At 39.9% G+C, this 17,225-nt stretch overlaps 1 protein-coding gene across 1 annotated transcript; it reads right to left on the reverse strand.

Annotated features, from left to right (window-relative positions):
- Positions 1-3,303: 3,303 nt before the first annotated feature.
- On the reverse strand, positions 3,304-11,293 carry LOC117489417 (transketolase-like). The gene is given in 15 exon segments (XM_034138660.1): positions 3,304-3,726; positions 4,602-4,724; positions 5,106-5,199; positions 5,308-5,391; positions 5,531-5,661; positions 6,114-6,270; positions 7,371-7,535; positions 7,640-7,702; positions 7,704-7,837; positions 7,982-8,100; positions 8,389-8,580; positions 9,252-9,349; positions 9,440-9,553; positions 9,660-9,777; positions 11,039-11,293. Coding segments are annotated over 15 exon segments (1,887 nt in total). The 5' UTR covers positions 11,146-11,293; the 3' UTR covers positions 3,304-3,538.
- Between the last annotated feature and the right edge of the window lie 5,932 nt (positions 11,294-17,225).

Genomic DNA, 17,225 nt, shown 5'->3' on the forward strand with positions numbered 1-17,225 from the left:
CAAGAAATTGCCCATTGGAATCTCCTAGAGCTGAGATCAAAAGACCTGAACCCAAAATTATTACATTCAAAATAGGCCATATATAAAATGCAGAAAATCAGGCTGGAAATATCTAATATTTGACATTTTGCTTTATTACATGGACTGACATTATAGAAATATATATAACAGCTTTGTATGTTTGTCTAATGTTTGTTTACATCAGTAATGTTTCCAAACATTGTCCAGACATTACTTATGTAAGCCAAATGCTAAAAATTGAGATTTCTCCTCTCGATACATTAAACCAGGGGTGTCAAACTCGATTTCATCGCGGTCCACATTAACAGTATGGTTGCACTCAAAGGGCGAGTTGTAACTATATAAATATACATATATAATATATATAATGTATTATATTACATTATTGCCTCTGAATTTGATTATTATCGGATAGGATAATAACTTAGTAATTAACTACGTCTGAAAGCAGAAGTCCAGGGCAAATAATTGCAAGTCTCTTCAGTGCGCATGTCACAAAACGAGATGCATTGTGGGACATGTAGTGTATGGGCAACCTGCTTCTGTAAAGTGGCATGTAACCGTATAATAAACATATTATATTCTTTGCAAGCTCTTGCGGGCCACATGAAATGAAGTCGCCGGCCGGATTTGGCCCCCGGGCCTTGAGTTTGACACCCCTGCATTAAACCATTGCCAGTTAGCCTTCACACTTATCAAACATATAAAGATAGCCTATGAAAGAATGTGAAAGTAAAACCTGCTATCTGGGACTTTCCTTCCCGTCTGTGCTTATTACTTACCAGAGTTGTTTGACAGGGTTCACAAACTTGTCTTATAGGTGTTGTCGCAACACCTGCCTGGAGAATTGACCTGCATCTGAATATAAATGGTGAGGTTACCTGTTTTTTTCTGGCTCTCAGGCTTTTTCACCTGTTGCAATGTAAGTTCATACTCTCACTATAATCTTTCTGTATTATGTAATGCTGGTCTCCCCTATCTCTCTCTCTCCTGCTTTCTTTCCCTTTTTTTCAGTCTCCCCCATCTCTTTCTGTCTTTATAGCAACAGCCTACTCTGTGTTTACCCATCAATCTATTTGTGTTGTCCTGTCTCTACCAAAAGTTCATGATAATGTGTCTTTCTCAGGAATATGGAAGGGGACTTATACGGACAATGTATGTACATTAATGTGGTGGAAGAAAACAAAAGTAATCTATATTTATTTTGACAATATTTATAAATTTTAATCTATTCTTTTGAACTTTTCAGATAAATATTACCATTTTTATTCAATATGCTTTGGTCTGGGATGTGGAACAGCACTGTATAGGCCTTTTTGTTGTAAGTTGACATCATTTTTTAGATTCTTAAATGCAACGTAATCACCAACTAACTTACAACTTGATATAATGTCCTCTGTTTAATAATGTTTGTGTTGTGTTTCAGCACTCATTGTTCCATCAGTTCTTGCTGTGTTTTTCACCATAGCGTTCGAGATTGTGGGCATAATGTCAGGTAATTTGAACTTGAATTGAATTGCTGTTATATTTTTACCAGAAGATGTTCATTTGTCATGTCATTTTAGACAATCCCATAATTCCCTTTAGGTTTTCTTCGGACAAGAATGCTAATACTAATGTAAATTATTTGTTATATTGTCTGTCAGATATTCCACCCCATACTAGGAGATGTAAAGGGCTTCCATATGACAGAAGAGGTACGCACACTGATTTCAGTCATGATTTGATTATAATCTTTATCAGCACTGGAGTGATTAATAAGATGACTGGTTTTGATTGCCATTGCAAAACACTGTATAATAAAACAAGAACCTTTAAATATAATTATGAATTAGGTCTACATTCAGATCGGTTTCCAGATCTGTCATTATCTTTTAATTCTCTCTCTCTTTCTTTCTCTTTAGATGTTTACTGGGGATTTTGTTTTGCACTTTTTGTGGCCATCCTAAACCTAAACTCCTATCATGGTAAACCACATGATTTTATAGCATGTAATAAATGTAGGCGCCTTGGTAAAATACTGTGCTAACATGTAATGCTTTTTTTCCAGTCTATACACTGTCATATGGATTTGGAATCATTGTGTTTGCTCTTAGAGGAGCAAAACGGAAATACAGCTCTCTGAGGTAAGTGGGCTTGCAAATGCTGATTTTATTTATTTTTACACTGTTGATTGTTTGCAGCTTCATCTTAGCTTCAATACTGTATTGTAAATGTCTTTCAAAGTTAAAGGGATGGTATTTTTTAAATCTTTTTGGACAGGTAGCTGAGGAAGAGACAGAGGTGGTAGAAGACGTTTGCAACCACAGACCGCAGAGTTGTGTTTGATGGAATTATCTCATGAGCCACAGATGCAGAATTTTAGGAAGTCACGCATGTATCGACAGAAACCGGCACATATCATTCTCTGTCAAAAAATGTAATGATCAGATTTTTATTCAAAATTGCTCTTAAACCTGGGATGGGATAAATGCAGTACATTTCACAGTGCTGTGTACATGTGACGAATGAAATTGTATTCATGATTTTGTGCACTGTTTAAAGTAAAAGACAAATACAGATGTGTATGTATACTGCTTGCACCAGCACTTTAACAAAAAACTCAAAACAAATAAAAACACTGAGTAAAAATTCAAATTCAAATGCAGAGGGTTTTATTACATGAAAGTAAGGTACATACAAAATGTCAAGTTACAAAGAAAGTGTTTTTTCTTGGGTTAACAAGACATATGTAACTCTAATTTCATAGTTGCAGCTAGTCACATTCTTCATCAGCACGTACCTTTTGTAAAAAAAAAGACGATGTCACTGAGCACATAGTTATTATCGTCACACTGCTGGTATGGTCCAGTTGTACAGCTAACACAAATGAACACTGAGGTGTGTATGTTGATAGTAACTTTGAAATCGGTTTTAAGAAATACAGTGCTAAAGAGAAATGGAACAACTTAAGAAACCAAAACAGTTTAAATTAACTGAACATGACTTGTGGTTTTGATTGTCTGCTCTTTATGACCTACCTACATTTGTTTGATTTTCCGACTACTTTCTACAAACAACAACTCAGTTGGCTTCTTTCTGAAACTACTGCCAGGATTAACTACAATGCCCCACCCAAGAGCTACATCAGAACAATATAAAACATTTCCAGTTGAAGTTGATCAAAGAGCAATAAAAAAACAAACACATCGGAGCATTTCATATTTAACATGTAATAATTAATTGTTTTGTATGGTGAGCATCACAGTCAGTTATGGACACATTTTGCTAAATGAACTGGATTCATGACAATGGTGTCTTTTTGAATTTGTGAATTTCTGTTCTTGTATGTGATTTTATGGATGCTTGAAAGAGAGAAAGGCAAAAGTGGAACTCTAAAGTGTACGGCACAAAATCACATTACTTACTTAGGGGGATTCACAGTGAAGAGCTGGGTGTCATGTGAATAAAACATATTTGACTGTTTATCTTCATCTGCAGGGGTGTGATCAGATAGGTGGGTGGGGCAGGGAGACATTTACTTGGCGTTGGTGGAGCTGCTGAGCATCTTGCGGATGGACTGGGCGATGGAGTCCCGGTCGATGCCATAGATCTTGAGCAGCTCATGTGGTTTGCCACTGCGGGGGACATGGGACACTGCCAGGCGGATCTGATTAAGGCCAGGCTCATTGACCAATGCTGAGGACACTGCCTCCCCGAGGCCACCTGAGGAACAACAAGTCATCACATGAGAGGGGTGTAGAGAGAAGGCAAATCCACATCCTTGCGTTGAAATGTAATTGACAATCAAAATTACGCTATTTAATAATACTGACAAGAGATGGCACGAAAACATTACAAATACATTTAATCTGAACATGGTCCCTTGACCATGATAAGATTAAGATTAAGATTAAGATGGAACTTTATCTATCCCCGTGGGGAAATTCAGGCGTTAATAGCAGCAACAGGGTCAGAGTGAAAAACAGGATTCACACAAGGTTAAAGATAAAATAGAATACAAATTTAAATAATAATACTAAAATTAAAAACAAAGTGATATAGTAACTGTTGAAACAAGATATCACGGTAAAACGTTGATCATTTGAATGGACATATATACAAACATGTTATACTACTTTCTAGCCCAGATGTAAAGCGAATAAGATACCCAACATCACACGGATGCCATAAAGGCTCTGTCTAGTCAAGTCCATGCCATCGCCCTCCCCCTCCCCCTTACCAGGCACAGGGCATGGCTGTCTGTGTTATCTAGGTCACACAGAGCCCCATGGGCACATGCTCAGTTAAGGAGATCTGACAGCACTCTGCCTCTCTGCTCTCGCATTTAAAACATAAAATACCTTGCCTGCTATGAGGGCACACAACAGTCCGTCTCTCCTGAGCCAATAAGCAAATGCCACCATATTGCGTCTCTGTCTCTGAGCCAATAAAAACATGCCAGCGCAACACAGCGAAGGGTTCGGACCAATGACAGGGCCAAAGCTGCATTACGCTGAGATGCTTTTTGCTGTTAGGTTGGTGGTGGTCATGCATTATGCAGAAGCTGAACAGTATCAGCAACTTTTATGCAAGCCTACCTTCATAGTAATGGTCTTCCACGGTGAGGATTCGTCCCCTGGTGGCACGTGTATTATCGATGATGGTTTTGACATCCAGTGGTTTGATTGTGAAGGGGTCAATGACCCTGACGGAGATCCTCTCTGGAAATTCAGTTTATTCAGTTAATGAAAACAACATGTAACGTGATACTGTTAATGACTAAGATATGTAATTCATGAAGTGGTTCTTGTAACAAGAATCCTGCTTTTAATAAGAAGCTAGTCATTAAGATCACTATAATGCATTTATGAAATATGACATGGTATTTGTCTACCTAAAGCAAACCTCTAAGCAACAACATAAACTAAATCTAAGATTAGATGTTGTTTATTTTATGCACAGTAATTATAGATAACATTAAATAATTTGGCATTTACAATAGGTTTTATCATAGCATATTTTAGATTGAATTGATGTGTCAGACGTGATTTGGTATATTCCTTATCTTCTTATGACCAGATGCAGTATTGCATGTACTGTACCTTTCTTTAAGTGTTCAGCTGCAGCCAGGGCCTCATGCAAAGTCACTCCAGCTGCAACCACGGTCACCTGGTCATCTTTGCCCTGGTACACCACCTGGAAACAAAGAGAAAAGTATTATATTATCTTTTAGGTTACAGTTTTGACAGTGAATGTTAATTTTGCACTGAAGTTTCTCTGTTTTCTTATTATCCTCTCACTCACCTTAGCCTCTCCAACATGGAAGTCCTCATTGCTGTTATAGATGATGGCGCTGTCTTGGCGGCTGGTTCGGATGTAGCAAACACCCTTTACGAAGAGAAACATTGACATTTGATCACTGAAACATCTTGACACAAAATAGGCAAAATTTGCTTTTGCCAATAAATACATGTTCTACAGATACGGCAGAAGGGAAGCAAGAACACTGCTTTTAGGTTTTATGTACCTTAGTCATTGCAGCCAGTTCCACAGCCTTCTCTGTAGACACACCGTCACAGGGATAGAATACGGTGGCTGTGGGAAGAGCCCTGAACATAGCCACGTCCTCAAGCGCCATCAGAGCGGGGCCTTCCTCTCCTGTAATATGTACATTTGTGTTTGATTGTATACTCTCAACATTCAGAAAGTCCTCAAAGGTTTTTGACAGGTCAGGTTATTGGATGCATGCAGATACACAGACATAAAGCCAGACTGTGCATGCAGTATACCTGCACTAACAGAGGGACACCTGGTTCCCTGTTGACAGCTTCCAGGGCAGTGAGGAAGGGAGAAAATGGGAGGATTGAGTATTAGCTGTGAGGTCAAAGGGGGGAAATACAGCAAGGAAAACACAGAGTTAGAGGGAAAGTGAGGATTGATACAAAGGCACACTCACAAACACACAAAGATCCTTCTTTAAAACATTGTAATCATTAGTGACTATGAAATGGTCTGTGAAAATGTCTGGCTTCAGTGGGAGGGGAATAAAAGGTGCATTTTTGTGAAGGTTTGGTAGGGTAAGGTGTGTGAGAGGGATTGTCCTGGCTCACCAGTGGACAGGCCGCAGTGGGAGCCACACAGGTTGATGTCGCATTCAGAGATGGCTGCCATCCGGAGCTGGTCATAGGCCCGGGTGAAAAAGGCAGCAAGAGTGCTGGCAAACACCACGTTCCTCTCACGGGCAGCACATCCCATGGCAACACTCACCTGGGAAAAGGAATTTCAAGTTTTGATTAGCACTGATACTAAAGCAAAGAGACATAACCTTCCACAGGTCACTTGTGCTTCTAGAGATCACCCAGAGGGAGAACTATCTGCATCAAACACCATATTTTCAAGCGCCTTTGAACCACAGACCATGTTAAATCCAGAGGGATGAGACAAGTTTTTTCCAAAGCTCCGGAGCTTATTTTCCCATATGCGTGGATTCAGTGGCATGCCTCCTCTTACAAATAATATCTTTTATCCTGACTTCAAAACGTTCCCAAATACCACAGGTTATTTCCTTGCTTTTTCAAAAGCACAACAAAACCAACCATGAAAACGTAAATGTAATGTTAGATAGAACTCTCTAGAGACAACCAAAGAAAACTACCATAAAGGATACATTTAAACTGGACTAATATAGAATGTATTTAATAATAAAACGTTTACCATAAAAGTACATTCTTCTCTATTTACAACATTTAAAGCTTTTGATTATTTTCTTTGATTCTGCTTAATTTAAATCGATAGGTTTTAAATACACAGACATTTTGCCATTCCGCGTTTGACTTTCTCTTACATTCAGCCAGATGGTGCCCGGCGCTGCGCTGATTAATATTTTACTTCTGACTACACTTGTCATGACTGCTTATCGTCATTCACATGACCTACATTCGAGTTTGCTGCTGCTTGAGCCAGCAATAAGAGCACAAGGAATTTATGACTGAACGCCTCTCTCCAAATTATTAATCCAAGCTCAGATAGACAATGACAAAGGTCCGTGTGGGGAGGCTGTCAGCAGCAGCCACATTGGCCATAAGAAGGCAAGTGGGTTGCTTTGTTCATTATTGATTATGAATAGACAAGTCATGTTTAATTAAATACCACAAGCTCCGACTCACAGCTGTGAGATGTAAGGTTGTTTCCTATCCAATCAGAACTGAGAAAGAGCATTTCATCAGCAAAATTACAATATTAAAGAGAGGTTTTATGCTTTCCAAATAAGAGAGGGAATTAGACAAAAAATACCATACAAAGAACTATGATTTTTTCCATAAATATATATCTAAAGAAATAATATGTTGGTTGACGGGGGAACGTACCATGTTCTGCTGAGCAATGTAGCACTCCACAAAGCGGTTAGGGTGCTCATTCTTAAAGATGTCTGAGCAGGTGAGGTTGTTGGTGTCTCCATCAAGGACCACAACACGTTCATTGTAGCGGCCTATCTTTGCCAAAGCCATCCCATATGCCTTGCGTGTGGCTATCTGTAAAAATATAAAATAATCATTAACAAAGCTTAATCTTTATAAATTATTCAATAATGCACCACTGTGGTTTCTGTACACTTTTTAGTGTGCGGGTGGAAAACCTTTTCGCCAGTCTTGTAGCTGGGTGCGCTCGGCATCCTGATGTTCCTCAGGCTGACGGGGGGGGGAGTCCTCTACGGGGGAAGGAGGGTACAGGTGCTTGCTGCTGTTCATGATGCGACTCTGCAGATCCTTCGTAACCATCTCGGCCATGTCTTTGGGCAGAGTTTTTGCATGCCATCCCAGCTTATCCTCCGCAGCTGTAACAGCATGAACAGACCATCACATTGCTATATTTAAACAGTGTTTGATTAATGAGTCACACACTAAGACCTTTATGTAATATGCACTAGGGTGAGAGCAATGCATTTGCAGATGGGGAGCAGAGAGTGACAGATAGTTACCTGGAATGCCTTTGCCCTTGATGGTTTTAGCAATGATGGCAGTTGGCTGATGACGTGGTTGGCTAAGAGCCTTGCAAAGCTCCTCCACACTGTGTCCATCCACAACAATGGCATTCCAGCTATATATACACACACACACACACACACACACACACACACACACACACACACACACACACACACACACACACACACACACACACACACACACACACACACACACACACACACACACACACACACACACACACACACACACACACACAGAGCCTTACATCTGGTATGCTTGGTACAGTATGCTTGATATTGGTGGAAAGCAAAATGCATACCATGGCAGTGTAATACATGTAATAGCTATGAATAGACATATGATAATGCTCCTTTTATTACCACCAGCTTCTACATACCCGAAAGCTTCACAGCGCTTCTGGTATTTCTCTACGTGGTGCTGCAGGGGTGCAGCGTCACATTGGCCCAGACGGTTGATGTCCATGATAGCCACCAGGTTGTCAAGCTGGTAGTAGGAGGCGAATGACATGGCCTCCCACACAGCACCCTCCGACATCTCGCCATCCCCCAGCAGGCAGAACACACGATAGCTGGGAACAGGTTGAGATAATACAATTAGTGTGTGTGTGTGTGGGTGGGGTGCAAATCTTACAAAAATGGAAAATGTTCTCTGACACTTTTCCAGTCTGATTGATTCTCTTTCCTTAAGCTGACAGTGGGGTTGATAACCAGCTGTGACACGGTAGCAGCTTCAGGCCCCTTAAGGTGTGGCTGCTGAGTTTCACACCTGCCTCTAAAACATGTCTCCCTTAAGAACCCACAGCGCCATATGGGTCAAATATCTTTTTTTTAAAAGGCAAAAAGAACATTGAATCAGTTTTGACATACCTAAAAAACATTAATGGGAAAATCCACAATGCCTGAATTTGAATCAGATATTAAATCAGCTTTGATGGTACATAGTATACATAAGTGCGATTTAACTGCTGGGCCTGTGATTATTAGAGCAGAATAATTGTGAGAGCAGAGCATGTAGCCGGAGCACACACCCACAGAATCTGGAAAATCCCAATCACTGAACACTTGAATGCATTCTGCAGGCCTACACATTTTAATTTGTGGATTTAAACAAGGCATGGGTTTTTAAACACATGCAAGAAATCTAGATTGCAAAAGAAAAACAAAATGCATTTAAGGAAACTAAAATTGCAAAACTAATGTGATTTTTTTCAGTCATGTATCCACATGTATGAAGAATTACCTAGATTTGTCAAAGTATTTCCCAGTGTAAGCCATTCCACAAGCCACACCAAGACCCTGTCCCAGAGAGCCAGTGGCTACATCCACAATTTGCTGCTTCTGAAATGCACAAAAACATACACAGTGTTATTTAAAACATTTGCTAGACTGTTTTTGCTCTATAGGATGACTCCTTATTTGACAGCTTACAGGGTTTGGGTGGCCCTCCAGGGAAGAGTCAACCTGGCACAAACTGAGCAGTTCGCTCTCCTTGAGGAAACCTGTTTCAACCCACATGGAGTACAGGGCCGGAGCAGCGTGACCCTGAGGGAAAAGAAATGTATAAATCAACATTTTCTTAGCATTCTACACTGAAGTGATTTAAAGAAAAAGGTCAAATTCTGTACGACATTAAAAACCTGACTCTCACCTTGGACATGATGAAGCGGTCACTGTTATAGTTCCTCGGGTCTTCAGGGCGGTACTTCATGGTGTGGAAGTAAAGCACAGACATGATCTCTGCCACGCTGCAGCATGATGTGGGGTGTCTGTGAAACAGAGAAGACCGTGCGTGCTGTTACACATATGGCAGGCATGAGTACAAAGTAACACACACATGAATGTACCGTAACCACAAAGACATACACACACTAGTTGAATACAGTTATTATTAAGAGTATGCAGTTATATGGGATGTTAAAATGACTACTATGCATTTCCTAAGAAAAAGCTAAGTTTAAAATAGACAAATAATGATTGGAGATTTTTTGTTAAATGTCACAGAGTCTTGTAAAATCCCAAATAGCTCAATTTTAGTGCAGGAACTTTTTTTTAATTAATTGGAATACTCTTAATAAAGTCATAAAGTGGTGGTTTTAGAGCTGAGCCCTATGGACAACATGCTGTATACTTCATTCAAAGGCCCTAGGCTTGCTTTTGGTCTTTTCCACAACGAAAGGTATAAATCAATAAAAGTATTTCAATTAAAACTGCATGAATATGGCAAATGCAACATTCTAACACAGCCATTAGTCATTATTACTAATAAGACTTAGATATGTTACTTTAAGCAACATTTTGTAAAATATAATTCAGTGCTTCCCTTTGTTCTATGAGTGTCGGTTACACTGCATGCACTGTGGCGTGGGGAGGAATTCTCCATTATGATAACCCTCTTGATTCTTTAAATATAGAGAATATTTCTGGCTTCACATAATTGTTTGAACAGTCATAACACTGATTTATAGTGATACATAAAAAACATGTATTTTGACATTTTTATTATCACAAAATAAAAATGTTCTTGCAGCAACAACGCAATATGTATCTCTATCTGCAACATACAATTTACTTAGCTTTTCACATGGTAGTCTATAGTGCTGTATTGCATATTAGCTTTCCAAAGCTAGAAAAATATAATATTGATCTGTTCGCAAATATTTTGACTGAAAACCACATGCATTTTGAGTCCTTTCATTTCTTAAAATGGTCCATAAATGTTCTATAAAGCAGAATAATATAGAAATTGGTATTTCCATTTTGAGAGCAAAACTAATTATATCATTTATGGATGTTCAAATGATACGACCAGTATATCACAGGAGGAGAACAAAGGCAGTACATGCTGTTCTTTCAGCACTTCTCTATGTGTGCATCTGCACAGACATGTGAGTAGGTCAGTAGATATAGTCTAGAATCCATACTGCAAAGAAATATTAAGTTTGCATTATGTGTTTCATTCATTGTGCATGTCTGCGTTGCATTCACAGTGTTTAAGCTGATGTCTGAGAGCCAGTGCAGGCGACTCACCCGCTGCCTGCTGCAGTCGTTGCCTTGATGGAGTTGATCCGGAGGCGGTTGGCGATGTTCCTCAGCGCCTGCACCGTCTGCTGGTCTGGTTTGTGGTAATCCTCCATGAAGGCAAAATGTCAAGTTCCTCAGCACCAGAAAAGTGGACCAGCTATGATCCTATTTTAAGTTTGTGAGTTGTAAATGTGTGTGTGTGCGAGTAAGAGTTGGCAAAGAGCAGCACCTGTGTATGTGTGTGATAAAGCGGGAGCTGGAGAGAAAGAGAGATAGAATGGAGGAGAGGCTTGATATATCCTGTCAGGCGTGCAGACACATAGGATTACATTAGATGCACAAGGATAGACACACACACACACACACACACACACACACACACACACACACACACACACACACACACACACACACACACACACACACACACACGCACACACGCACACACGCACACACGCACACACAGCCAGAAGGAGAGAGGAGGAGAGAAGGGGGAATCCAGTGACGTGGGCTGGGTGTTTCTGCTAAAATCGAGCGGGTCATTTCATTGGCTACTGTGAGACTGGGATGCTGGAGGTGTGTCACAGCTAGATGTGCATTAGTGTGTGCGTGTCTAAGGAGGGGCTGAATAATTTGGAAAAGGAGGGGGGTCAGGCATTTGAAGCATCTCACCCTGATTCCCTTTGGCTTTACTGTCTAAACTAATAATTCAGTTCTCGATGGTAGGTGTGAATGTGAGCGTGAATGGTTGTCTGTCTGTGTGTGTCAGCCCTGAGATTGGCTGGCGACTGATCCAGGGTGTGCCCCGCCTCTCGCCCAAGGTTAGCTGGCATTGGTTCCAGCCCTGAGGGTATAAGGGGGTTAAGCTAATGATTGTAGTGTTGATGGTTCTTTGTTATTTACTCACTCCAAACAGCACATTCTTACTGCTAAAGCCCATGTTTGGTGACGCCTAAGCGGGCTTTTCTTCTAAATATAACACAAAATAAAGATGATGGATGCAGGTGAGGAATGAAGAATAAACAAGAAACTGAAAAGTAGGGACAGACAGAACAAAAGAGATAATGTGGGAGAGATAGAGAGCATAATATTTGGGCATTTTCAAGCTATATATTAAAGTGGACCTATCATGCTATATTTGAATAATATAGTGTAGGACCATACCTATATAAGGCATATTTATACTTTTTTTTTTTCAAAATACCAAACAGATCATGCATTTTAGCCATGCCTCATTTTGCTCAATTTGACAATTTATAGCTCTGTTTGTGCAGGGGCAGATTCAGTGAGAACAGCACCATCTACTGGCCTGGCATATGTACTACAGCATCTCCAGCGCTTTCGAACGGCAATGGCCGTGGCGGTCTCCTCCTGATTGGTGGAGTTGGCCCAATAGCCGTAGCGCCACCGTCCTGACGTCAGGACAGTGTTCAAATCTGGATCAGTTTTTATCAGATCCGTTGCAGCCCCTTTTTTTAGAGATTTGGGTATGGAGGAAAATAGAGAGGGTTGTGTTTTCTGACACTTGGTGAGTTCCCTGGAACACCGGGGACACATATTCATGTATAAAAGACGTACAAAAGTGCATTTTGCATGATAGGTCCCCTTTAAGTTATGACAAATCCACAAATAAAACACAAATTCAAAATGTGCAGTAATCAATAGCCAGACTCCACATCCTTTATCATACTGTAATAATTTAAATCTAATCACCATGCTGATTATACTTGTTCAAGCATTACAATACAATAATTGTAATAATAGAGAATGACATTGTTTATATTTATTTTCTATTATTCTTTACTTTTGTTTATGGTTTGTTTTTATGGCATCATGGTACACTATAGTGGCTTTTCTGTTGTAGTTGTATAGAACAGTATATAGTTTCTAACATTGTGTAGTAATGTGCAAGCAATCAGATTTATTGTTAACCTTATGCAAGTTGCTTTGGCAATAATGTACTTAATTATTGTCATGCCATTAGAGCAATTTCTTATTTGAGAAATGGAGCATAACTTAACCGGAAGTAGCATTGCAAGGTTTCATTGACAAAAAGAAGCAGGATTTCTCCATTGAATTTCGGTATGTTGTAGAAAATAGGCATTGTGGCCAACACATGTTTTTGTCTCTCTGTTTTCTGAGACAAAGAAGGAGACAAAAGAAGTTAGAGAGAACAAAGGAAAGAGCACCATTTCTCTCCTCAGTTTGATCTCCTCTTCACTTCACTTCTGTCACGGTACTGAGTTGTATTACACTCACTGAGGACACTATGTTCTTTTCACATGAAACTCTTCGAATACATACCTGGAACCAGTGGCGGATAGCCAGATATTTTCTTTTGGGGGTGCTGTAGGGTAGCTTGACGTTTCATAGAGGGTGCTCAAACATTTAGGGTTTCCCATTAATGTACCGGTCGCGACAGTGGAACTTTCTACTGCAACACTCCCCACACGCACATACACACACAGTGTACCCGCGACTGTTACAATGAAGGGGTAAAGTACTATTTTTACAAGTGGGGAATGGACCTAACATCCTAGGGGGATCCGGGGGAATGCTCCCCCGGGAAGTTTTTTTTTTAAATATTGAAATTAAATGCATCAATCGGGTGCACTTTGAGAGCAAAATTAAGAGATCTATGGATACCTCTCAACACCCATATGAAACAGAACTGTAAACCGATTTTCTATTTCTTTATGGATATTTTACAAATCACTCCCCTTTTAAACTGTATTCTTGTTTTACTGTCATATAGTATTTCATACCTGTTTTTCATTTATGCTCTTATTTTTTTATACCTATAATGATCATATAAACGTGTGCCTCGGAAATACCTATTTACATTAATCGTGACCAAACCGTTTGAGACCCACAGAGATAACTTGGACTAAAGTTAACTATCTAAACACTGAGAGAGTCCTTTACTTCACCTGAGCTGAGGTTATCTGAGACTCTCAGTCTGACAGGAGAGAGTTCTCCCTCCACCTTGTTGTTGAAAAAGCTCCTTATATCCGTTAGCGTAGCTAGCTAGCACCAGATGCTAACCACAACGATCTCCGGTACCGGTGCACGCTCTCTCTCGCTCGCTCGCGCACGCACACAAAATGGCTCGTGCCACACACACACAGAGCAGAGCTTGAATGAAACACAGAGACCCAGAAGTAGGCTACTTGTACTGTACTGTAGAGTATTATTTTTGAATCAATCATTTTTCAAATTATGAATTTCACACATAAAAAAAGAAGAAGACACATACATTTATTGGGGGTGCTTAGGGGGTGCTATGGCTATCCAGGGGGGTGCTTCAGCACTTCATAAAATTAAATTCATTCATTTGTTTTGTAAAGAATTAGCTGGCAAGTTGATTTGTAGACAAACATGATCAATTTAGAAATGCAACATGTTAAAAGTTAAAACATTTATAAATATGGATCAACAACCAAAACAAACAGTTGTCAACCTTCAAATGTATGAAATGTTAAAACGGTAGAAAAGGTTAAGTATTAGAAATGTTAGAGTTAAGATTTACGGTTCAAAATTCATTAGAGTTCATTTAAAAGACTAACGTTTATTTTAGAAGTACACGAGCCACGCTTTGCAGCATGATATTTTAATCTTTGTTTTCCTGAACTTTAAAAGGAGATCTATCATACAAAATGCACTTTTTGATGTCTCTTATACATACATGTGTCCCCGGTGTGTCAGGGAACTCACGCAGTGTCAGAAAATAAAACCCCATCAGAAACGTTGCTATCAGAAACAATGCCCGACTGTTTTGGACGTAATATGGTCGGTGCATGTTTACATTAGCATCGCTAACACTCAGAGCTAACCTGTACTGCACAGAGCATGTGTGTGAAGAAGCAGGAAATAAAAAGGAACTCACCTTGTGGTATAACCGGCAAGAGAGAAAGCCTTTGAGCTCCATACTGTTTCAGAAATAATCCTTGATAATCCATGATATGGCATTTCATCACTGCAGTATCTGCCGGTAGAATCTCCCGCATGAGCTCAGCCCCCTCCTTTTTTTTTATCAATTATTTTTTTCTTAAAGCTTTATACCCCAAATCAGCACTTTTGAAACAGGAAGTGAAATGGAGGGATATGAGGCATGGCTAGAATGGGTGATCTGTTTGGTATTTTGAGCAAAACACTTCATAGACATGTTTTTTATATATTTGTATATATCTGAGACCTATGCTATTGCCTAAAAATAGCATGATAGGTGCACTTTAATTGAAAATATTTCAATCAGCCAACCCCAATAACAAAGACAGGTAAAGGGGCGGGGCTTAGCCGGAAGCTGCATCGCAGGGGGAAAAAAGCTATAGGACTGCCCCATTGGATTTTGGTATGTTATGATTGCCCGAATTTAACAGATATCTTTAGGCTATAAATGAACTACATCGCGGTAGCATGGCTGCTTAGCTAACAGCGAATTCGTGTCGTGTCATTTAGTAACTTGCCAATAACCACCGTCTTTAAGACACAAATAAGCATCAGACCTGCACCAGTGAGGTATTTACTGACGTGTTTAATGCCGCAAACAAAACTTAAAAACCTAATAATCTTGTGTTAACCACATAACTTATTCTAACTATATTCTGCCAACTATAAACACGTTAAATTAAAAAACGTTTATAGTAGTTTACTCTTCATGATGAAAACGGCATTGGTAAACTGCTTTCCTGTGCCACTCTATTTAGGGATACACAACATGTTAAACCATACCCGACTTCTTTCTTACCCGTGAGCTAATATTTTTTAGTGTAAAACTCTTATTGTTTAGCTAATCTTATTATACATCCATGATTGGGGGGAATGGATGTCCGGCTACAGGCGGGAGAAACAGCTCCATGGTGTACCAAAGGTTTCCTGAGGCCTGGGGCCTATACTACGAAGCAGGATTTTCGTTTAGCAAGCTAACTTCAGGGGTTTCCGGTCCTACGAAGCTGGTTCACTTTTTAGCGGGCTAGATAACTTATTTTGAACGGCTAGCCTCCGGAGCAGGATAGGTTCCAGGATAAAAGCACTGCCTGCTGACCAATCAGAGCTCAGTGTGCAGAGTTTAAAGCGATCAATTCATATGACAGGAGAAAGGAAATACAGTTTAAACCGCCGTTGCAGGAAAGACGGCCGGCCAAAATCACTGACTGTGTGAACGTGAAAATGAATAGAATATCACCTCCCATCTTCAGAGCAATCTGACTATTATAATATTAGCGTTAAGAAAGCTTACTTAAATATCTGCCACAACATAAGTAACCGGATCAAAGTAACATTACGTAGCCTACAGTCCGCGGCACTGTGAGTGCAGACGGCGATGTGTCCCATTATCATTCATATCACATGATATCACATCATAATGTATCATATATTTCCTTATCTGAGTCAGCTTCTTGAGCCGTATCTGGCGTGCAACACTCACAGTGTCACATACTGTATGCAGAAGTATTATTTTAAGCAACACATTAAAGGGGACCTATCATGCAAAATGCACTTTTGTACGTCTTTTATACATGAATATGTGTCCCCGGTGTTCCAGGGAACTCACCAAGTGTCAGAAAACACAACCCTCTCTATTTTCCTCCATACCCAAATCTCTAAAAAAAGGGGCTGCAACGGATCTGATAAAAACTGATCCAGATTTGAACACTGTCCTGACGTCAGGACGGTGGCGCTACGGCTATTGGGCCAACTCCACCAATCAGGAGGAGACCGCCACGGCCATTGCCGTTCGAAAGCGCTGGAGATGCTGTAGTACATATGCCAGGCCAGTAGATGGTGCTGTTCTCACTGAATCTGCCCCTGCACAAACAGAGCTATAAATTGTCAAATTGAGCAAAATGAGGCATGGCTAAAATGCATGATCTGTTTGGTATTTTGAAAAAAAAAAAGTATAAATATGCCTTATATAGGTATGGTCCTACACTATATTATTCAAATATAGCATGATAGGTCCACTTTAAGTTGACGAAACACTCGAGTCAAATGTAATTAAGTCGCCAATCTACTCCTTGTGACTGTTCCAAATGAATCGTAAGTACTGAGAGAATGACTGATATTTTACTGCTTGTGTTAACCATACACTGTATAAGGAGTAAACAGGTGGAATGGCTTGTATTAGGCCTCAACGCTCACAAGCTACAACTCAGGCCTGCAACGAGGGTTTGTTTACAATTGAGCTTTAGTT

The sequence above is a fragment of the Trematomus bernacchii genome, unplaced genomic scaffold, assembly GCF_902827165.1.
Source record: "Trematomus bernacchii unplaced genomic scaffold, fTreBer1.1, whole genome shotgun sequence".
Taxonomy (NCBI): domain Eukaryota; kingdom Metazoa; phylum Chordata; class Actinopteri; order Perciformes; family Nototheniidae; genus Trematomus; species Trematomus bernacchii.